At 44.1% G+C, this 23,817-nt stretch overlaps 1 protein-coding gene across 1 annotated transcript in view; it reads left to right on the top strand.

Moving 5' to 3' along the window:
* LOC311149241 (transcriptional enhancer factor TEF-3-like) overlaps positions 1 to 23,817 on the top strand; it is a 47,594-nt gene that overhangs the window by 9,959 nt on the left and 13,818 nt on the right. Inside the window, exons 2-8 of the mRNA XM_084186328.1 lie at positions 13,046 to 13,110; positions 14,219 to 14,290; positions 16,556 to 16,672; positions 16,824 to 16,867; positions 20,258 to 20,319; positions 20,485 to 20,615; positions 20,903 to 21,076. Of these exons, the coding sequence (XP_084042454.1) occupies positions 13,046 to 13,110; positions 14,219 to 14,290; positions 16,556 to 16,672; positions 16,824 to 16,867; positions 20,258 to 20,319; positions 20,485 to 20,615; positions 20,903 to 21,076 (665 nt within the window). The remainder of the gene's footprint in view (positions 1 to 13,045; positions 13,111 to 14,218; positions 14,291 to 16,555; positions 16,673 to 16,823; positions 16,868 to 20,257; positions 20,320 to 20,484; positions 20,616 to 20,902; positions 21,077 to 23,817) is intronic.

The following is a 23,817-nucleotide window of genomic DNA, read 5'->3' as shown; positions in this document are numbered from 1 at the left end:
ATCAAATCATTTCTGGGTAACAATTAACTGCCTTACTGTGATTGTTTTCAATTAAAATGGTCATAAAGAAACAAACATTTCTCAAGCAAGAATTTTGCTACAACTGTCTAGGAGTGGTCTGAGTGAGGAGGAGAAAACTGAAAACGATCTGTTATTGGCAGAGAGGTTTGGAACTCTCTTTCTTATTGGTCTATTAAGAAATGTGATGTCACCAGGCAGGCCAAAACTCCATCCCACCAAAACAGGCTGAAATTTCAGGCGGCCTTTTCAAGCTCTTACACTAAAAGGGCATTATCATAATTTTCAAAATTTCACAGTATTATTCCATTCTCATAATGTTGAAATATATATAAAACACAAGAAAATCACGTTTTGGACTGCACTGGACCTTTAAGATGTGTATTTAACATGGTTCCTATAGGGGGAGAGTATGTAGAGTACAGTGGGGAAAAAAAGTATTTAGTCAGCCACCAATTGTGCAAGTTCTCCCACTTAAAAAGATGAGAGAGGCCTGTAATTTTCATCATAGGTACACGTCAACTATGACAGACAAATTGAGAATTTTTTTCCCAGAAAATCACATTGTAGGATTTTTAATGAATTTATTTGCAAATTATGGTGGAAAATAAGTATTTTGTCAATAACAAAAGTTTCTCAATACTTTGTTATATACCCTTTGTTGGCAATGACACAGGTCAAACGTTTTCTGTATGTCTTCACAAGGTTTTCACACACTGTTGCTGGTATTTTGGCCCATTCCTCCATGCAGATCTCCTCTAGAGCAGTGATGTTTTGGGGCTGTCGCTGGGCAACACGGACTTTCAACTCCCTCCAAAGATTTTCTATGGGGTTGAGATCTGGAGACTGGCTAGGCCACTCCAGGACCTTGAAATGCTTCTTACGAAGCCACTCCTTCGTTGCCCGGGTGGTGTGTTTGGGATCATTGTCATGCTGAAAGACCCAGCCACATCTCATATTCAATGCCCTTGCTGATGGAAGGAGGTTTTCACTCAAAATCTCACGATACATGGCCCCATTCATTCTTTCCTTTACACAGATCAGTCGTCCTGGTCCCTTTGCAGAAAAACAGCCCCAAAGCATGATGTTTCCACCCCTATGCTTCACAGTAGGTATGGTGTTCTTTGGATGCAACTCAGCATTCTTTGTCCTCCAAACACGACGAGTTGAGTTTTTACCAAAAAGTTCTATTTTGGTTTCATCTGACCATATGACATTCTCCCAATCCTCTTCTCGATCATCCAAATGCACTCTAGCAAACTTCAGACGGGCCTGGACATGTACTGGCTTAAGCAGGGAGACACGTCTTGCACTGCAGGATTTGAGTCCCTGGCGGCGTAGTGTGTTACTGATGGTAGGCTTTGTTACTTTGGTCCCAGCTCTCTGCAGGTCATTCACTAGGTCCCCCCGTGTGGTTCTGGGATTTTTGCTCACCGTTCTTGTGATCATTTTGACCCCACGGGTGAGATCTTGCATGGAGCCCCAGATCGAGGGAGATTATCAGTGGTCTTGTATGTCTTCCATTTCCTAATAATTGCTCCCACAGTTGATTTCTTAAAACCAAGCTGCTTACCTATTGCAGATTCAGTCTTCCCAGCCTGGTGCAGGTCTACAATTTTGTTACTGGTGTCCTTTGACAGCTCTTTGGTCTTGGCCATAGTGGAGTTTGGAGTGTGACTGTTTGAGGTTGTGGACAGGTGTCTTTTATACTGATAACAAGTTCAAACAGGTGCCATTAATACAGGTAACAAGTGGAGGACAGAGGAGCCTCTTAAAGAAGAAGTTACAGGTCTGTGAGAGCCAGAAATCTTGCTTGTTTGTAGGTGACCAAATACTTATTTTCCACCATCATTTGCAAATAAATTCATTAAAAATCCTACAATGTGATTTTCTGGAAAATTTTTTCTCAATTTGTCTGTCATAGTTGACGTGTACCTATGATGAAAATTACAGGCCTCTCTCATCTTTTTAAGTGGGAGAACTTGCACAATTGGTGGCTGACTAAATACTTTTTTTCCCCACTGTATGTATTGCATTTCCTGTCTACAACACAGACCAAGTGCCATTTCAGAGGCAACAATGCCATATTGAGATGGGGAACCGTTAATTGTATAGTATGCGTGTGGATCCTCTTCATCCAATTGTAAAATCTTATATCGAGAGGAATGTTTTTGTCCCATATTTCATCATGCATTCATGGCATTTTTCTCATAATAGTCTGCATAGCGCTGGCCATCATGCTTATTACGCACTGCAGTTATTAGGTTTTTGTGCGGCGGTCAGTCATTTGGCTTGTCATGCATTTCCAATGAAAACATTTCCTGGCTTCCATGGGTCCCTGTTGTGCTATGCCCCATCCGACTAACGTGCGGCGTGTAAAGTAACAGGGATCCACCGGGTAGAATGGCTTTTCAGAGCCGGGATGACAAATGATGTGTGTTATAGGGGAGGAGGGATGGACAGTTGGATAAGTGCTTTGCCCCAAGGTATAGGATACCCATGTAGGCCGTATATGAAAATAAGAAATGTGATAGTGGAAATGTGATGTTGGTTGTTTATTTACAGTGATTGGATAATTAAGTGATAATGCCTGAGAAGCTAGGTTTTAACCAATCAGCATTCAGGATTAGACCCACCCGTTGGATAATCACTCATAACCCTTCTTGTAATCACTTTTAGGTAAAAAGAAAAAGGCACCAGTCTTATGCCTTATGCAAAAATAACTAACATATTATCATATTTTATTCAGTCATCATGTTCTTTCACACCTGCTCTCCCGCTATACCTCCTATAGTGAAAATCAGTTTTCCCTGGCCTTCATTGCAAGGGTTTTATTGCCGACAAACATCTTGACATGTTTGTCTGTCTTGCGTATAATGCCAAAGTGCCCTGCAAGCAGAGAGTAGCAGTTTGTTCTGTCAGCTCAACCCTCATTAATAACACTGTGTGATGTAAAGGAAAGGCCCAATGGAAAGAAATAATTATCCTCTTCACCCAGGTCCCAACTTTCCCAGTCAAGTGAGAGATTCACTGACAGAAGGCTGTGTGTGGCTAGTAGCCTTTTGATAAAGTGCTCCTGTGTCATGTTTTTTTGGTCATTTCAGCTAAGAGAGGACACAGAGTTCTCAGTACGGTCATCATATCATTGCTGAGTCTCCAGAGTGAGTACTAGTGCAGTGGGGTCACTGTCTGCTGTCTCCAGAGAGAGTACTTGAAGGCATGGCCAGGACAGGGGGTTGCTGGGTAGTGAGTGGGTAGTGGCGACACTTGAGCCCTCCTGAGGCTGAGGCTGGGGAGGTGCTGGGGGCACAGCACAGCAGTCACATGGGGGAGGCCCTGAGTCTGAACCTGACCCTGGCTCTGTAACCCTAGCCCCTGTCTTGACCTTCACTCTCACATGTGATAGGATCCTCTCAGGGACTTTGAGGAATCATCACTGAATTTCTGCTAAGGTGCCTCCAGAATTCAGACATGGCCGTCTGCTTGGCTCTGACATGCATCTCACCTCCGGCTAAGGCCCTGATCGAATGCTCTCTTCCATTATTTATTCCAAGATCTGACATGACTGGATAGATAGATAGATAAAAGCTACGTAATGAAACCCCTTGCCCTTGCTTACACCTATCCAATAGTGGTAAATCACTGATTACTTCTAGGACGTATTCAAACAGGCGAGGAGATGGAGAGAATATTTAAGCAACGCGGAGTGCTTGGACACAGCTCTTAGCCGTAGTATATTGGCCATATATCACAAACCCCCGAGGTGCCTTATTGCTATTATAATCTGGTTACCAACGTAATTAGAGCAGTAAAAATAAATGTGTTGTCATACCCTTTGTATATGGTCTGATATACCACGGATGTCAGCCAATTAGCATTTAGGGCTCGAACCACCCAGTTTATATTATTATGTAATCGGTGGAAGGATACAGTTCAAATGAAACTGACATTAAACAGTAAGCTACTACTGTTACAGTTATTTCACCTGTTGACGTACTGTATCTTTGAATCCTGGTCTAAGTCTTTACAGCAGGGCTGTTCAATTCTGTTCCTGGACGGCCGAAACACTTCTGTTTTTTGTTTCTACCTGGTAGTTCATTGCACTCATCTGGTGTCCCAGGCCTGAATCAGTCCCTGGTTAGAAGGAGAGGATGAAAACCAGAAGTGTTTTGGCCCTCCAGGACCGACATTAAACAGCTTTATAATAATAATAATAATAATATGCCATTTAGCAGACGCTTTTATCCAAAGCGACTTACAGTCATGCGTGCATACATTTTTGTGTATGGGTGGTCCCGGGGATCGAACCCACTACCTTGGCGTTACAAGCGCCGTGCTCTACCAGCTGAGCTACAGAGGACCACAGCTTTGCATGGACAGTGCCATAGCAGATAGTGTCAGTAAGAGAGAAGTTAGCTAGCCAGTGGCTTCAGAGACGGGCCTGTGTCGGGAGTCTCTACGCCACTTCACTCCACATCGCTCGGCTAGCTATGCTATCCGAGGGGAAATCGCACCCTACCAACACATTCCTGCCTGCGGCCTAAATGTGACCTTTGTTCTCGCCCAGAGACAGAGAGGCACATGTGCTTGCGGAAGCCATGCGGCTGGCAGATGTGTGTTCAGAAAGGGGCTTGCTGCGTGTGCGTGTGTGTATGCTCTCTGTCTAACAGAGATGGTTTGTGTGTTACACACAGTGGCTGGCATGTTTGGCCTCCTCCTGTCGATCCCATGGAATGCCACTGTTCAGAATAGATGGAGAGTAGATGTAAGAAGCTGGGTCATCTGTTGTCGTCTGTGCTGGAGTCTGGAGTGGCTAGTGAGGCTGGGATGGCTATGTGCAATGGTGTGAGTGGATGTCCTCTAGCGTCATGAGGGTGTGAGTATTTGTACACAGGGGTCAAGGGGTGTAGCTGCATGCGCACACATAAACACACACACACACACACACACACACACATAATAACCCAGTACGCCCCCATGGGGCAGGCAGCAGAGGGAACAGATGCAGGGCCGGTGCTGCAGCAGGCAGGGCAGTCAGGGTGTTGGTATGTGAGGAATGCTCTGGGGAGGATAGAACATAGAGAGCAGGGAGAGTAGGGCCTGACCGTTCAGGGCCAGAGAGGAACCCATCCTTGTGAGAGGAGGCAGATTTATGACAGGGATGGAGGGGAGGGCTGCACCTGCACCTTCGCGTGACACATCCTGTACCCACCGCTAACCCCTCTGACCTTTCCCTGAGGGTGTGAGGGTGAGGTTGCCAGGGGTGTTTCTTGGCGCTCCCAGATTATCTCTAGACCAGCCGCGTTCCCAGAGATGGACATGTAGAGTATTGTTGTTGTGGTCGGTCACTGCTCTGCTCTGGAGAACTTGGATCCTATTTCCTGATCCCAGTCTCTAACCTCCCTGACCTAAACCACTGAGTTGGCCAGGACAGGGTCTGCTGCTCTGTCGCCCCCTCTGGAGTCTGGACCCCACCCACCCAGTTGACACAGTCACACGATGATGACCTCATCATTGTGCAAATTAATGACTACTTCTCAGTGTCTCTGATCTGTCTGGATACTTTTTAAATCATACCACCCGTCCATTTCCAGGAGTGGCAGGGACATCTGATATACAGTGCATTCGGAAAGTTTTCAGACCCCTTGACTTTTTCCACATTTAGTTACGTTACAGACTTTTTCTAAAATAGATTAAATAAATAAAAATCCTCAATCGACACACAATACCCCGTAATGACAAAGCGAAAACAGGTTTTTAGAATGTTTTGCAAATTTATAAAAAAGATCAAACAGAAATACCTTATTTACATAAGTATTCAGACCCTCGAAATTGAGCTCCGGTGCATCCTGTTTCCATTGATCATCCTTGAGATGTTTTCACAACTTGATTGGAGTCCACCTGTGGTAAATTCAATTGATTGGACATGATTTGGAAAGGCACACACCTGTCTATATAAGGTCCCACAGTTGACAGTGCATGTCAGAGCAAAAACCAAGCCATGAGGTCGAAGGAATTGTCCGTTGAGCTCCGAGACAGGATTGTGTCGAGGCACAGATCTTGGGAAGGGTACCAAAAAACTTCTGCAGCATTGAAGGTCCCCAAGAACACAGTGGTCTCCATCATTCTTAAATGGAAGAAGTTTGGAAACACCAATAATCTTCCTAGAGCTGGACGCCCGGCCAAACTGAGCAATCGGGGGAGAAGGGACTTGGTCAAGGAGGTGACTAAGAACCCGATGGTCACTATGACAGAGCTCCAGAGTTCCTCTGTGGAGATGGGATAACCTTCCAGAAGAACATCCATCTCTGCAGCATTCAACCAATCAGGTCTTTATGGTAGAGTGGCCAGACGGAAGACACTCCTCAGTAAAAGGCACATGACAGCCTGCTTGGAGTTTGCCAAAAGTCACCCAGAGGACTCTCAGACCATGAGAAACAATATTCTCTGGTCTGATGAAACCAAGATTGAACTCTTTGGCCTGAATGCCAAGCGTCACGTCTGGAGGAAACCTGGTACCATCCCTACGGTGAAGCATGGTGGTGGCAGCATCATGCTGGGGGGATGTTTTTCAGCAGCAGGGACTGTGAGACTAGTCAGGATCGAGGGAAAGATGAATGGAGCAAAGTACAGAGAGATCCTTGATGAAAACCTGCTCCAGAGTGCTCAGGATCTCAGACTGGGGGGAAAGTTCACCTTCCAACAGGACAATGACCCTAAGCACACAGCCAAGACAACGCAGGAGTCGCTTCGGGACAAGTCTCTGAATGTCCTTGAGTGGCCCAGCCAGAATCCGGCCTTGAACCCGATCGATCATTTCTGGAGAGACCTGAAAATAGTTGTGCAGCGACGCTCCCCATCCAACCTGACAGAGCTTGAGAGGATCTGCAGAGAAGAATGGCAGAAACTCCCCAAATACAGGTGTGCCAAGCTTGTAGCGTCATATCAAAGAAGGCTCAAGGCTGTAATCACTGCCAAAGGTGCTTCAACAAAGTACTGAGTAAAGGGTCTGAATACTTATGTAAATGTGATATTTCAGTTTTGGATTTTTCATAAATTTGCTAAAATTTCTAAAAACCTGTTTTTGCTTTGTCATTATGGGGTATTGTGTGTAGACTGATGAGGAAACATTTTTATTTAATCAATTTTAGAATAAGGCTGTAACGTAACAAAATGTGGGAAAAAGTCAAGAGGTCTGAATACTTTCCGAATGCACTGTAAACACATGAACACCAGCCTCTTAACAGCTCATTAATGACTAGGTTTAATGGTAACAAATACAGGATGCTAATATTGAATAGGCTGAATGGACTGGGAGGATGTCATGTGTGTAGAGACTTTGTCTGACAGTATGTGAACATAATGCTGAATCATGGCTCAAATGATTTTATAAGCACAATGCCGAAAATCTGGATTCCACTCACTATAAATGGAAGGGATCAATATCAATAGTCAATCAGAACTTTCTTAAGTTATTGAAAATATTGTGAAAATATTGTTACACTTTATATAAGTTACAATACTCATATCACTTTGTTACATGTTATCTGGAAGTCTTCTACAAACAACACAGCAGTTATAGAGTCAGACTAAGATGAAACAGAATATAGTGGTTTCCTCAAGTACAAGTTTTTGTTACTTTTTAATTCCAAATATGTAGCCTACAGTTGAAGTCGGAAGTTTACATACTTAGGTTGGAGTCATTAAAACTAATTTTTCAACCACTCCACAAATTTCTTGTTAACAAACTATAGTTTTGGCAAGTCGGTTAGGACATCTACTTTGTGCATGACACAAGTCATTTTTCCAACAATTATTTACAGACAGATTATTTCACTTCTAATTCACTGTATCACAATAAGTGCACTGTACACTAAGTTGACTGTGCCTTTAAACAGCTTGGAAAATTCCAGGAAATTCCAGTGAGGGAAAAAAGCATTTGATCCCCTGCTGATTTTGTATGTTTGCCCACTGACAAAGAAATGATCAGTCTATAATTTTAATGGTAGGTTTATTTGAACAGTGAGAGACAGAATAACAACAAAATAATCCAGAAAAATGCATGTCAAGAATGTTATAAATTGATTTGCATTTTCATGAGGGAAATAAGTATTTGACCCCCTCTCAATCAGAAAGATTTCTGGCTCCCAGGTGTCTTTTATACAGGTAACGAGCTGAGATTAGGAGCACACTCTTAAAGGGAGTGTTCCTAATCTCAGCTTGTTACCTGTATAAGATTTCAAACTCTCCACCATGGCCAAGACCAAAGAGCTCTCCAAGGATGTCAGGGACAAGATTGTAGACCTACACAAGGCTGGAATGGGCTACAAGACCATCGCCAAGCAGCTTGGTGAGAAAGTGACAACAGTTGCTGCGATTATTCGCAAATGGAAGAAACACAAAAGAACTGTCAATCTCCCTCGGACTGGGGCTCCATGCAAGATCTCACCTCGTGGAGTTGCAATGATCATGAGAACGGTGAAGAATCAGCCCAGAACTACACGGGAGGATCTTGTCAATGATCTCAAGGCAGCTGGGACCATAGTCACCAAGAAAACAATTGGTAACACTACGCCGTGAAGGACTGAAATCCTGCAGCGCCCGCAAGGTCCCCCTGCTCAAGAAGCACATATACAGGGCCGTCTGAAGTTTGCCAATGAACATCTGAATGATTCAGAGGAGAACTGGGTGAAAGTGTTGTGGTCAGATGAGACCAAAATCGAGCTCTTTGGCATCAACTCAACTCACCGTGTTTGGAGGTTGAGGAATGCTGCCTATGACCCCAAGAACACCATTCCCACCGTCAAATATGGAGGTGGAAACATTATGCTTTGAGGGTGTTTTTCTGCTAAGGGGACAGGACAACTTCACCGCATCAAAGGGACGATGGACAGGGCCATGTACCGTCAAATCTTGGGTGAGAACCTCCTTCCCTCAGCCAAGGCATTGAAAATGGGTCGTGGATGGGTATTCCAGCATGACAATGACCCAAAACACACGGCCAAGGCAACAAAGGAGTGGCTCAAGAAGAAGCACATTAAGGTCCTGGAGTGGCCTAGCCAGTCTCCAGACCTTAATCCCATAGAAAATCTGTGGAGGGAGCTGAAGGTTTCGTCAGCCTCGAAACCTTAATGACTTGGAGAAGATCTGCAAAGAGGAGTGGAACAAAATCCCTCCTGAGATGTGTGCAAACCTGGTGGCCAACTACAAGAAACGTCTGACCTCTGTGATTGCCAACAAGGGTTTTGCCACCAAGTACTAAATCATGTTTTGCATGTTTTGGTCAAATACTTATTTCCCTCATTAAAATGCAAATCAATTTATAACATTTCTGACGTGTTTTTCTGGATTTTTTTGTTGTTATTCTGTCTCTCACTGTTCAAATAAACCTACCATTAAAATGATAGACTGATCATGTCTTTGTCAGTGGGCAAACGTACAAAATCAGCAGGGGATCAAATACTTTTTTCCCTCACTGTATGTCATGGCTTTATAAGCTTCTGATAGGCTAATTGACATCATTTGAGTCAATTGGAGGCGTACCTGAGGATGTATTTCAAGGCCTACCTTCAAACTCAGTGCCTCTTTGCTTGATATCATCGGAAAATTAAAAGAAATCAGCCAAGACCTCAGAAAATAAATTGTAGACATCCACAAGTCTGGTTCATCCTTAGGAGCAATTTCCAAACGCCTGAAGGTACCACGTTCATCTGTACAAACAATAGTACGCAAGTATAAACACCATGGGACCATGCAGCTGTCATACCGCTCAGGAAGGAGATGCATTCTGTCTCCTAGAGATGAACGTACTTTGGTGCGAAAAGTGCAAATAAATCCCAGAACAACAGCAATGGACCATGTGAAGATGCTGGAGGAAACCGGTACAAAAGTATCTACAGTGCTATGAAAAAGTATTTGCCCCCTTTCTAATTTTCTCTACTTTTGCATATTTGTGATACTGAATGTTATCAGATCTTCAACCAAAACCTAATATTAGATAAAGGGAACGTAAGTGAACAAATAACACAACAATTACATATTTAGTTCACTTATGTTCCCTTTATCTAATATAAGGTCCTATATCGACATAACCTGAAAGGCCGCTCAGCAAGGAAGAAGCCACTGCTCCAAAACCGCCATAAAAATGCCAGACTACGGTTTGCAACTGCACATGGGGACAAAGATCGTACTTTTTGGAGAAATGTCCTCTGGTCTGATGAAACAAAAATAGAACTGTTTGGCCATAATGACCATCATTATGTTTGGAGGAAAAAGGGGGGCGCTTGCAAGCCAAAGAACACCATCCCAACCGTGAAGCACGGGGGTGGCAGCATCATGCTGTGGGGGTGCTTTGCTGCAGGAGGGACAAGTGCACTTCACAAAATAGATGGCATCATGAGGAAGGAAAATTATGTGGATATATTGAAGCAACATCTCAAGACATCAGTCAGGAAGTTAAAGCTTGGTCGCAAATGGGTCTTCCAAATGGACAATGACCCCAAGCATACTTCCAAAGTTGTGGCAAAATGGCTTAAGGACAAGAAAGTCAAGGTATTGGAGTGGCCATCACAAAGCCCTGACCTCAATCCTATAGAACATTTGTGGGCAGAACTGAAAAAGCGTGTGCGAGCAAGGAGGTCTACAAACCTGACTCAGTTACACCAGCTCTGTCAGGAGGAATGGACCAAAATTCACCCAACTTATTGTGGGAAGCTTGTGGAAGGCTACCCGAAACGTTTGACCCAAGTTAAACAATTTAAAGGCAATGCTACCAAATACTAACTGAGTGTATGTAAACTTCTGACCCACTGGGAATGTGATGAAAGAAATAAAAGCTTAAATAAATCATTCTCTCTACTATTATTCTGACATTTCACATTCTTAAAATAAAGTGGTGATCCTAACTGACCTAAGACAGGGAATGTTTACTAGGATTAAATGTCAGGAATTGTGAAAAACTGAGTTTAAATGTATTTGGCTAAGGTGTATGCAAACTTCCGACTTCAACTGTACATGTAATTTGACTTACAATGGGCTTTCTAAACTACTGGTGGTAACTTGCAAGTTGCAACAGAATAATGGGAACTTAATATTAAGTTGCGTTGCTCATTTGAGGTCAGGAAATAAGAGAAAGCTCTCTGCCTGCACCCTCATACCTTGTAGTCCTCCCACTGACATAAACATCTCTACAGCATCTGCAAGTCACCTCAGAGAACTCCCCAAGTCACCTCAGAGACCTCCCCAAGTCACCTCAGTGACCTCACAAAAAGTATTTGCCTGCTTTCAGTCAGCGACTTCAAAGTGCACAAGAAATGTGGAACACTTTTTTAATCCAAAGGGATTAAAGAAATATGCATTGAGGTGCTCAAAGAATCGGCGAGTGAGTGCACCTTATGATAAACACTGAACGCTTGAGCAGTTCCAGCCCAGAAATGAAAATAAGATTCAGAGTGAATGAGTGCCGTGACTGGGCCGTGTGTGGAGGCAGGAGACTGAGAGAAGGGTTTAAGTCCATAAAAGCCTGACACAAAGGGAGCCCTACAGCTGTGTGTGTGTGCGTGTGCGTGCGTGTGTGTGCGTGTGTGTGCGTGTGTGTGTGTGTGTGTGCGCATAAAGAGGTTAACATCGGCCTCCTTAATTTGACTCTTTTGTGAACATGTCGCCACTTCACAGAAAACCATCACCGCCAAATTCACCACAACGCCCTCTAATGCTTACAATTTCATAAGTCGTAAATTTGCCTGCAGTGGACAAGTCCCCTATTATACTTTAACACTGTTAGAGATTGATTAGTGGAAAGTTACTGTATGTCTGAACAAACACCATCTGCTAGAACCTTATCCGCAGCAGCGAGGTACAGAGGAGAGCTGGAGAAACTATGTTTTGCATTCCACTCTGCGGTTGCGTCCCAAACGGCACTCTATTCCCTATATAGTGCACCACCTTTGACCAGGGCCCTAGTCTATATAGGGAATAGGGTGCCATTTGGAGTGCAAGCTGAATCTGATCACTTTTATTGCCTGCCAGTGTTTCTGGGCTCCTTGGGGTTCGGGTTGCCTTTCTCGACCTGACCGGGCATTCTGATTGGTCAGACGGGGTAGGGCCGGGTTTTCTGACCCAAGCATCACTATGCGAGGAAAGTCTTACGCTGGTTGTTCCACGTTGCATTGCGTGACTGATCTCTGTGTTAATTCACATGGAGATGTGGTGTGAGAGGGAAAAATTACAGTGTTTAAGAGGTGGTACAAACTCGACTCTTCTACAGCTAGGAGGCAGGCTGAGTGTGTGTGTGTGTGTGTGTGTGTGTGGTGTGTGTGTGTGTGTCCATATACGTGTGTGTGTGCTTGCATGCGTGCGTGTGTGCGTGTGTGTGTGTATGTGTGTGTGTACAGGGCCAGGGAAAGAGGTGAGAGGCCACATGCCCATTGAACCAAGTCCCTTGCCCTGTAACCAGAGCCTTGATGGAGGAACAAGCCCAAGATTTACTGCAGGCTTAAAGGCATATTCAATAAACATTGACACACACACACCAGCTGCCGAGCGGCCTCTCCAGGCCAGGCCTCCTGCTATACCCCTTCACCTGCTCAGCCAATTTGACCAGGGCAAGCACACACACACACACAAATACACACTTTTACTGATAACACGTCCACATACACACACACACTTACACCAATACAAACACATACAGGACACATTAGCACAGACTCAGACTCCCCTCCCACCTCTGCAGCTGATTTGCCCAGCCAGCCACGTCCAGTATGCTGATGATAAGTTAGCAGTACCTCATCATCCCCTAGCTGGCCTATCCTCCTACTGACACCATGCCAAGCCTGTTGCATTTACCTACACTCAAAAAGGATTTACACTGTTGGACCATATCACTATGAACTAATAAACTAAATCAAACTTTGCATCTAAACAAATCCACAAATATCAAATTTTATATTGAATAACTTTACATTTTCTTAATGCAAATCTTTTTTTTTATGTCAAAACTAAAATGTCAATGTGCTGGCTCTTCCAGGACGAAACGAGCTGATAGCACGGTACATCAAGCTACGCACAGGGAAGACGCGGACAAGAAAGCAGGTGGGTTTCGTAACACCACTCCATTTTTCCCCTATATGTTTCCAGGCCTTTCTCCCAAACCCTGTGCACCCCTTAAACAACCCACCCACCCCGTGTCTGTCCAAGCTGTCTCCAATCAGGGGCTGGAAAAGACACAGAGAGGGCTAGAGGAAAGCCATGCTGCTTTCAATCCTACACATTCCCCGAGCCCCAACCCTGTTCTCACGCTGAAATGGGCCTCTCTTGAGTGATTTAGAGGGCCGGAGCGCAATGCACAGATGCTATAGGATCAGATGACGGTGTGTTTCTTCACCACCTCACCTAGCATGTAGCCCAGCCTTGTTAGAGCAAGAAGCAGAGGAATACAGGATCTTTACGGCAGAGAGGACACTGGATGGGGCAGAGATTTGGACCCTATCTGGGACATGGGATTTCGAGAGCTTGGGACTATAAGGTTCTATCTGCAAAAATATGATTCTGAGATAATTGGCATTAAAGTTCCAAACCCTCATTGGTTTGAATGGTGTCAGCAATTTTTATCTAGTATTCTTTTGAACTTAACAACTTGAATTGTGGGTATTTAGAGTACTATATAGGCAAAAAACATTAAACTGAACAAGGCTATGTCAATAACTAAATTTGGACAAAAATGCAGATAAAACCTTATAGTCCCAGGCTCCCAGGCTCTCTCTCTCTCTAGAGTGACTAACTGACATATTGGCACTGACTGATGTTGCATTACATAGAGAGAGAGGGAGAGGGGCTCCATCTATGTCCGTTTATGTGAAGATGTGATGGGGGGAAAAGAGGGAGAGGGGTTGGGGTTGACAAAGAGTTGAGGAAGGGTAGAGTGAGAGGGGAAGGGGGACACCTGCTGGTCTAGCAGTGGCCAGGGCCATGGACAAATCAGTTTGGCCTTCTTAATAAGTGCCATGTTAGTACCAAAAGTCTCAAGACAATGACATCATAGAATGAGAAAAGGAATATTATTGTTTGTTGTACATTTGGCGCCAACATGGAGGATAGTTGGCTGAACCCTGTACTGCACATCTGCCATAGACCTGATCAGACCTAATCTCTCTCGCTCTCTCTCTCTCTTTCTCTCTATCCCTCTCTCTCTCTTCTCCAGGTGTCCAGTCACATCCAGGTGCTAGCACGACGGAAGGCCCGGGAGATCCAGGTGAAGCTGAAGGTACGCTACGTGAGTCTCCCCCCTTTATGAATCTTGAAACTGTGCACTGCATTGTGGGTTGGCTCGAAGGGCTACTACCATAGCAATGGAATGGGTAGAAAAACAAATCAAACATTCAAATTCTGGAAGATTTACATGGATCCACCAATATAACGGAGCAATTCGACCTTTTAGAACACAAGTAATCCAAATTCCAATCCTCCTCACCAATGTCTGCCATGCCACATCCCATGGTACAGCAGGGACCTTGCTTTCAATGGGAATGTCAATGTCTACCATTCTACCCATTCCAATTGTGACTGCTACAGCACTAGCTATGCAGGTCATTTGGAGTAGCGTGCTGCTGGCTGATGTTTTTAAGGTAGGGGTATTTATAAAAATATCGCTAGCAACAACATAATATAGCTAGCAACAACAGAATAAAGGAATTTTGAATTACATACCTACAGTAGAAAAGAGGAGAATTTCTAATGATGTCAACTTTATTTCTCAACTCCTAATATTGAGCAAATTACACTCATTGCCGCTAATTACACTCACTGGAGTATCTAACATAGGCTTTGAAAAAGTACCCGCTACCCGCTTAGCAGCGCTGCTGCTAAGCTTTCTTGACTTAATACATTTTTTACCAACACATGGCTAACCTTTGTTTAACCAGCTAAACAGCTGCTATTAGCTAAAATGTGTTTGGAGTTACCTTTCTATCTAATTGGATATGTTAGAGTTTACACTTCCTCTTCCAATTATAATGTGGGAGGTCAAAAGAATAATAAAAAACTACCAAATCTATTCATTTTAAAATGTTGATTACTTCTCCTTGCCATTCACCTGATGATAAGACAATATGTGTTTTTTCTTATTTTATTTGCTATCATATGATGGGGGTCCTTGGGTCACCGGGTTGTCTGGGCGGGGGCTCCTGGGCAAGAAAAGGTTGAAGACACCTGTTTTAAAGTGGGAAGTTGGTGTGTTGTTGGGGAGGCTGTGGTGCTGCTTGGCTGTAGCCATGATGTTGTTCTAAAGCCACAGAGCTCAGATCATCAGGAAAGCTTCCTATGGTCTTCATGCACCTTCTCAACATGTTATTCTCTTCTCATTTTTAGGTTTGATTCCATGAAAAAATGACTCAATATACTGTACTATGGCCTTGATATCCATGAATTCGATATGGAATTCTAATGGATTCCCATTCCTACATTTCAGTACAAACAATATGGAGAGACAAAACAATGAGAAAAAGAGAGTGGGTTATATTTAATAGCACCCCCTTCATTTGTGTGGGTGTTATATGGAATGCTTAGTCCTATGATGCATATCTACAAATGACCACAGTAAATGTGGATACGCTCCAGCATCCCTGGCCTGAGGCTTGCTCTGCACGATATGAACAAATGCATTTGTCAGGAGATAAATTAATTTTTGTATTGTTCCTTCCAGGCATTTCATTTGGTAAGTATCTCAATAAAAGTGTTTCTGTTTGGTGGGTGAAAGCTTCCTAACACTTACCGTCCCCAGCACTTTCTTAGTTTACGTTTCTTACCGCAGACACGCACGCACGCAAACACACACACACACACACACACAAGACAACACAGCTCTCAGTCACCTTGGACGGTGGCCACTGAGCCACAGCTGGCAGGGCCCAGCATTGGTCACAAGGCAGCCTCTGACAGGCCTTTTTAAATACATCTTTCTTGTAACTGAGAACACTACCAAATGTACTCCCCTTATTTCAGCTATGCCCTTGTGTCAGCCGGTTCTGGGAACAAGATTGTGCCGTGTGGCCTAGCATTAAGTGGCTGAGAGTGTTTGTAGTCCCTGATGAGTTGGAAACTGCATGATGTCGACATGATGGACACACGCACAACAGAACAATAACGCTATACCATAGACAGGAATGACTGCTGTTTCTGGTAGCCACCATGTCACCTGCTTACCGTTAGCATTTAGCCGCAGACTAGCTTGATCGTTACCATTAGCATAGAGCTAGCCCTCTGACATGCCCAGCCCAGTTCCCACTGTGACCTCTAGCAGAGACATAGGCCACTTGTCAACACCCCCCGGCCTCTGCCAAGGCAATAAACCTTACTCTCGACCTCAGGGATCTTGACTGCAATATCACCCAGCCTCCCAGCCCAGCGCCGGATGATCAACCTGGCTTTCACCCCACATTTCCCACCCAACAAATGACATAACGGGGCTAGTATTCCCACAGGGTGCTGACTATAATGGAGAGCATGTCTGACCCATGGGCCTTGCTGTGTGTGTCTGTAGGACCAGGCTGCCAAAGACAAGGCCCTCCAGAGTATGGCCACCATCTCCGCTACCGCCTTCCAGAACAAGATGGCTCTGCAGGGGCTGTCCAGGCCGCCGTACCCCACTGCTGGTGGAGTGAGTAGTGTTTGCAGACAGACAGAGACAGACACGCACACACACACCCTGTCCTTGTGCAACACTGGGGGATACATATACAGTAGAAGGAGAGGTGGTGTCATTGAGAGTGTATGTAATAAAATGTGTTTCCATGTTTTCTTTTCTCCAGTTTTGGCATGGCGGTCTTCCAGGACAGCCTGGGGGTCCTGAAGAGTAAGTTACAACCATGTGTGTGTGTGTCTGTGTGTGTGCGTAGGGCTGTTGCGGTGACCGTATTACTGCAACACCGGCAGTCATGCGTCATGACCGCAGTCAAATTCCACGTGACCGTTGAGTCACGGTAATCTCCTCTTATGCACTCTGGACATGCGTTGGTAGTATCCAACACCAGGTCACTAATGGCCTGGTACTCAGCGCTCTGTTGTCCCTCTAACCACTCCGACATCAATGCAAAATCACATCAAACACTTATCATCAAAACAGTATGCGCTTTTAAAACTCACCTCACTGTGATCGATCAATTTGAAGAAAGAAGTTCAACAACAGGTTGAAACTGAGTGGAAAACATGGTCCTTGTGGATGTTGTTTCAAAGCCAAACAACAAAATGAACAGCGCTTTCTAAGGTGATGATTCATTCAAAACTCCCTTATGCATATGCATAAGCCAATATATGAGCCCAAGTCCCCAAAAAACCCCAGAATTACCGCATATTACGCACGGCAGGAAAATAAAAAATAAAATACAAATATTTAAGATGTCTTTGGTACATAATTGGTCTAGCCTATACTCCAACATTTTAACAATTCTAGTAATCACCTTTGAGTGTGAACTGTATTATTATGCATACTGGATATACTGTTTACCTTATGCTACGCTCCTAACTTTCTGTAGAGTCTGGGAGAGAACGTATAGCCCTAGGTCCTCTGTAGCTCAATTGGTAGAGCATGGCGCTTGTAATGCCAGGGTAGTGGATTCGATTCCCAGGACCACCCATACGTAAAAATGTATGCACACATGACTGTAAGTCGCTTTGGATAAAAGCGTCTGCTAAATGGCATATTAGGCGATGCGGTTGGTTCATTGATTGTGCAGGGCGGCTTACAGAGTTAGCCTACAGTTATAGTGAATTTGATTTTGAATAGCCTAGTAATAGGGCATGTTTTATATTTTCATAATGAATAGGCTGACACATTACCTTTAGCTACAGAATATCTCACCACTGTGCCTTTCCATCTCCTCCTCTCTCTCCTTCATTCCTTTCTCAAGAGCGCCGAGAGAGGGGCGCAGTGGTCTAAGGCACTGCATCGCAGTGCTAGCTGTGCCACTAGAGATCCTGGTTCGTATCCAGGCTCTGTCGTAGCCGGCCGCAACCGGGAGACCCATGGGGCGGCGCACAATTGGCCCAGCGTCGTCCAGGGTAGGGGAGGGAATGGCCGGCATGGATGTAGCTCAGTTGGTAGAGCATGGTGTTTGCAACGCCAGGGTTGTGGGTTCGTTTCCCACGGGGGGCCAGTATAAATAAATAAAATAAAATAAAAATGAAAATTACAAATAACTACTAAAAAAAGACAACAACAAAAAAAATATGCACTCAAGTCGCTCTGGATAAGAGCATCTGCTAAATGACTAAAATGTAAATGTCAACAGTTTAATTAAATATGTTTCATTGTGAAAACATTTTACTAATGTTCCCAAACAGATTTCACTTGGTTTCCCAAATTAAACACTGGGTAACTACAGGAACAGGGTTGGAGAACCCATGGCATACATAGTTTGGCCAAATTGGGCGGAATGTCAGCTGTCATGCAGCGAGAGGCTGCAAGCCCTCAAAAAGTGGTTGATGCGTGGAGTGAAATAGGTGTTCTTATAAGCTGTAACGAAGACGCAGGGAGTCAGGAAGCAGGTGCAGTCGGTGAGTTTAATATGTTAGAACATCGAGTGAATACACAAACAAGGGTAGCGTCTGAACATGAACAATACTGCCTGATGGGTGATAACAACGAAGCGCTAGATAAAGGGGGAGTAATCAGGGAAGTGATGAAGTCCAGGTGTGCCTAATGATGTTGCGCAGGTGTGCGTAATGATGGTTGCCAGGTGTGCATAATTATGGGTTGCCAGGACCGGTGGTTAGTAGACCGGCGACATCGAGCGCCGGAGGGGGGGAGCAGGAGTACACGTGACATCAGTCCAGGTGGCATAAGTCCAGACAGTTCTATATGCAATCCTATGTGAAAGCAGAGTTTTGATGGTTGCCACTAAAAAGGGGAGGATCCCAGCTGCTACTATATTTATTTCTCAGCTAATATTAAGCACATGCTCTGCTATACAACTGGAGTAGCCTACCCAGCATGATTGAAAAACGAACCCTGGGAAAGCTGCCTCCATTCGCTATTCGAGTGCATACGGATGACATGTCTTTTTTTTCCCTGCCCCTGTTCCTGCCCATATGTTAATGGTCATTCTAAATTGTATATATTAGTAAAGATTAAATTGAGAATAGTCTGATGGGTGAAAATATGATCACTTGATGAGAGAACAGTGTGTGCAGCCTGAGGCAAGCTTTTTTTGCGACTTTTTCCAGTCATCAATATCCTATAGTCGCATAATGCAGCCCATAAATGTTTTGATTTCTAAGACATTCTAAGGTTTGTATCATTCACAACTGAAGTTGCCAAATAACTCTAAATCTAGCGTATAGGACCTGTTTCAAATGGTTGCTTTTACACTCAACATAGCCACTTCATATGCGCACTTGCTCTGGAATGGGAAAAATATTGTTTGTATTTTATTCAGATAAGTTAAATTACATTCTTCTTACTATAAAATCATATAATATAAAATAATGGCACAGGACTTATAAGCATATCTGGTCTGCTAAATGAACTAGTCTACAGCCTGGCGCATAATCAGATAGCATATAATACAGTAAGTAGACCGACTCATTCTGTTCTTCTGAAATACATTTTCTTCATATCATAATGTTTCTTTACACCTGTCTAAAATAAATAATGGATTTGTTGTGTTGGTGTATATTAAATGTATTTATTAGACTTTTAAATGTAGATGTTCCAAAGGCGCGCATCAGCAGCTTGTATGTGTGGAGGCCTGGAAATTCAAAACATGTTTATATTAATTAACGGTCAAATACCGTGAGACCGGCAGCATTTGCATGACAATAACCAGCTGACAAAATGTCCTGATCGCCACAGCCCTATGCGTGCATGCGAGTCTGTCTGTCTGTCTGTCTGTCTGTCTGCCTGTCTGTCTGCCTGCCTGCCTGTCTGTCTGCCTGTCTGCCTGCCTGCCTGCCTGCCTGCCTGCCTGCCTGCCTCCCTGCCTCCCTGCCTGCCTGCCTGCCTGCCTGACTGACTGACTGACTGACTGTCAGTAAAAAGGCATAGGCCTACTGCCACTGAATAAATGGAAATCACAATCTGTCAAAACTGAATGTGACAGAGAAACTGTTTATTTAAACAGCACTTTCGTTAATGAAGCCGAGCCCCCAGTGTGTTTAAGGGTCTGCCGGTCCAATTAGGTGTGTGTGTGCAAGGGGTCAGGAGGGTAAGGGTGTAATGTGTCTTCTGCCTGTCTTGTCTCTCCAGCATTAAGCCCTTTTCCCAGCAGAGTTACGCCATGCAGTCGTCCGGCCCACTCCCCATAACAGGTGGGTTTTCTCAGCTTCCCTTCACGTCCCCATGTGTCGACAGACGTTGTCATGGTCCGTAAGTGATGAAGAGCTCCAACAAAGCTCAGAGAAACTGACAGTATGCAACAACATTTTTCAAACCTATGGTATATTTTGTTACTCCCCGCCCCCCCTCTTCTTCAGGCTATGAGAGCATGGCAGGCCTTTCAATGTCGCCGGGCGCCCCCCCGTGGCAGGGGCGGAGTATCGCCAGCTCTAAGCTCCGCATGCTGGAGTTCTCCGCCTTCCTGGAGCAGCCTCAGGACCAAGAGACCGTGAGTAGTAATTTAGTAGCCCCTCGCCCTGCCTAATAAGCCTCCACATTCATATTAATCTCACTTAGTTGATAGCGACACTGTACATGTATAATCAACATTTCAGTTCTCATCAATGTAAAAGTTTGAGACATAAAGAAAAACAATATCTGTTCCTTTTCATCCAACCCTTTCCCTAAAGCTGTAATGTTAACATCCTCACACCATGACTGCATCTTGACCATGAACTGAATCAGTGCTCTGATAGTAATCAACATCTCTCTCTCCCTCTCCTCTTTGTTTTCCAGTTTAACAAGCACCTGTTTGTGCACATCGGTCAGTCCAACCCCACCTTCAGTGACCCTTACCTGGAGGCAGTGGACATCCGGCAGATCTACGACAAGTTCCCTGAGAAGAAGGGAGGGCTGAAGGAGCTGTTTGAGAAGGGGCCGCCAGACACTTTCTTTCTCGTCAAGTTCTGGGTGAGTCCAGGCAGAATCAAAGCAGAGGTGTGTGTTTGAGGGCACATTGTAGTGTGTGTGTGTGTGTTTGTTTGTTTGTGTGTGGGTGAGTCTCTGCTTTCTGAATAGAATCATGGAAAGGGAGTCCAAACAAAGAATCAGTCGAAGCACAAAAGGGGAACTGAGAGAGTATTTGGTATGGTAAAGGTTTTTGTAGCGCTCTCCTCAGTTGTTAAATGTGTTAGGTGTTGGGATATATTTAGCACTGGAGCTAAAGGAATTTAGTAGTAACAATTTCAGTTTGAAACAAATGAAAAGTAATTGATTAAGACCTGGCTGTTTTCTGCCCGTGGGTAGAGGGCACATTGTAGCGTGCGTGTGTGTGTGTGTGTGTGTGTGTGACGGCAGCCTTGGGTGTGAGAGTGGCAGGGCTTCTCTTTCACTGGGGAAATCTGAGCCTGGGCACCTGTCCCCTCGCTATTAGGCTGAACCCACCCCACACGCATCCACTTATTTATAGATCCCCCTAAGAGAGAGTGGGTGTAAAGGAGAAAAAGGAGACGGAGGGGGGGGGGGGGGGGGGGGGAGGAAGAGAGAGAGGGGGGAGAGAAAGCAGAGGGATGTGTTACAAGGAGCTGGGATGCAGGGGTAATTAGAAAAGGAAATAAGTGGAAAGGAGAAATAGGGGAAGAGCGAGAGAAAGAGAGAGAGGGGGGAGGGGTGAGCAGGGTCCATTTCGTCCATCTCCTCTGACCACCTCTTTGCCATGTGCATAACTTACTTCAGAAACACTACTTATACACGCTATATTCTATAGAATGGAGATTTTCAGAGCTTGATTATCATGTTTCCAGTCACACCTTTACATCCCAGCTCTACATTCCATTATGATCTCTCCCCCTAGTTGGCTTGTACATGAGGTGTTAGTCACCCTCACATGCTCCTATGTGAAGTGTTATTTATTGTAGAGAGATAAAAGACATTGGTGAGTGACAGAAACCCATTGTGTCCAACAAGCCATTCATCAATAAGGCACCCGCTTAATTCATGTCAGAGCTCTGATTGACTCAAGCACCCATGACATACAGTACCTTCAGAAAGTACACCCCTTGACTTTTTCCCCATGTTGTTGTGTTACAGCCTGAATTTAAAATGGATTACATTGAGATTTTGTGTCACTTGCCTACACACAATACCTCATAATATAAAAGTGGAATTATGTTTTTAGAAATTCTTAGAAATGTATTACAAATGAAAAGCTGAAATATCTAGAGTCAATAAGTATTCAACCCATTTGTTATGGCAAGCCTAAATAAGTGCAGGAGTAAAAATGTGCTTAACAAGTCACATAAGTTATATGGGCGCAATAATAGTGTTTAACATTATTTTTGAATGACTACCTCATGTCTATACTCCACACAGACAATGATCTGTAAGGTTCCTCAGTCGAGCAGTGCATTTCAAACACAGATTCAACCACAAAGACCAATGCGTCGCAAAGAAGGGCACCTATTGGTAGATGGGTAAAAATAAAAAGAAGCAGGCATTAAATATCCCTTTGAGCATGGTGAAGTTATTAATTACACTTTGGATGGTGTATCAATACACCCAGTCACTACAAAGATACAGGCGTCCTTCCTAACTCAGTTGCCGGAGAGGAAGGAAACCGCTCAGGGATTTCACCATGAGGCCAATGGCGACTTTAAAACAGTTAGAGTTTAATGGCTGTGATAGGAGAAAACTGAACATGGATCAACAACATTGTAGTTACTCCACAATACTAACATAAATGACAGTGAAAAGAAGGAAGCCTGTACAGATTACAAATATTCCAAAACATGCATCCTGTTTGCAATAAGGCACTGAAGTAATACTGCAAAAAATGTGGGAAAGAAATTAACATTTTGTCCTGAATACAAAGCTTTATGTTTGGGGAAAATCTTCACATTTTCAAGCATGGTGGTGGCTGCATCATGTTATGGGTATGCTTGTCATCGGCAAGGACTAGGGAGTTTGTGATGAGGTGTGAATGAAGGAGTCAGGCGCAGGAGGTAAAACACCGAAGTCCAGAGTTTATTCCGTTTACATAAATAAAACGCACCCAGCGTCAATACGAAACTATCACAATGGAAATATTCCACCTTGGCAATAACAAATGGAAGAGTAGCTCAACCGAGCTACTCGCTCTCACAATGAAACAATCACTCACAAAGACAAGGGGAACCGAGGGAACACTTACAGTGGGGAAAAAAAGTATTTAGTCAGCCACCAATTGTGCAAGTTCTCCCACTTAAAAAGATGAGAGAGGCCTGTAATTTTCATCATAGGTACATGTCAACTATGAAAGACAAATTGAGAAGAAAAAAATCCAGAAAATCACATTGTAGGATTTTTTATGAATTTATTTGCAAATTATGGTGGAAAATAAGTATTTGGTCACCTACAAACAAGCAAGATTTCTGGCTCTCACAGACCTGTAACTTCTTCTTTAAGAGGCTTCTCTGTCCTCCACTCGTTACCTGTATTAATGGCACCTGTTTGAACTTGTTATCAGTATAAAAGACACCTGTCCACAACCTCAAACAGTCACACTCCAAACTCCACTATGGCCAAGACCAAAGAGCTGTCAAAGGACACCAGAAACAAAATTGTAGACCTGCACCAGGCTGGGAAGACTGAATCTGCAATAGGTAAGCAGCTTGGTTTGAAGAAATCAACTGTGGGAGCAATTATTGGGAAATGGAAAACATACAAGACCACTG

This window comes from Coregonus lavaretus, assembly GCF_964263955.1.
Source record: "Coregonus lavaretus genome assembly, chromosome: 21".
Taxonomy (NCBI): Eukaryota; Metazoa; Chordata; class Actinopteri; order Salmoniformes; family Salmonidae; genus Coregonus; species Coregonus lavaretus.
This window is presented reverse-complemented; position numbering and strand designations above follow the sequence as displayed.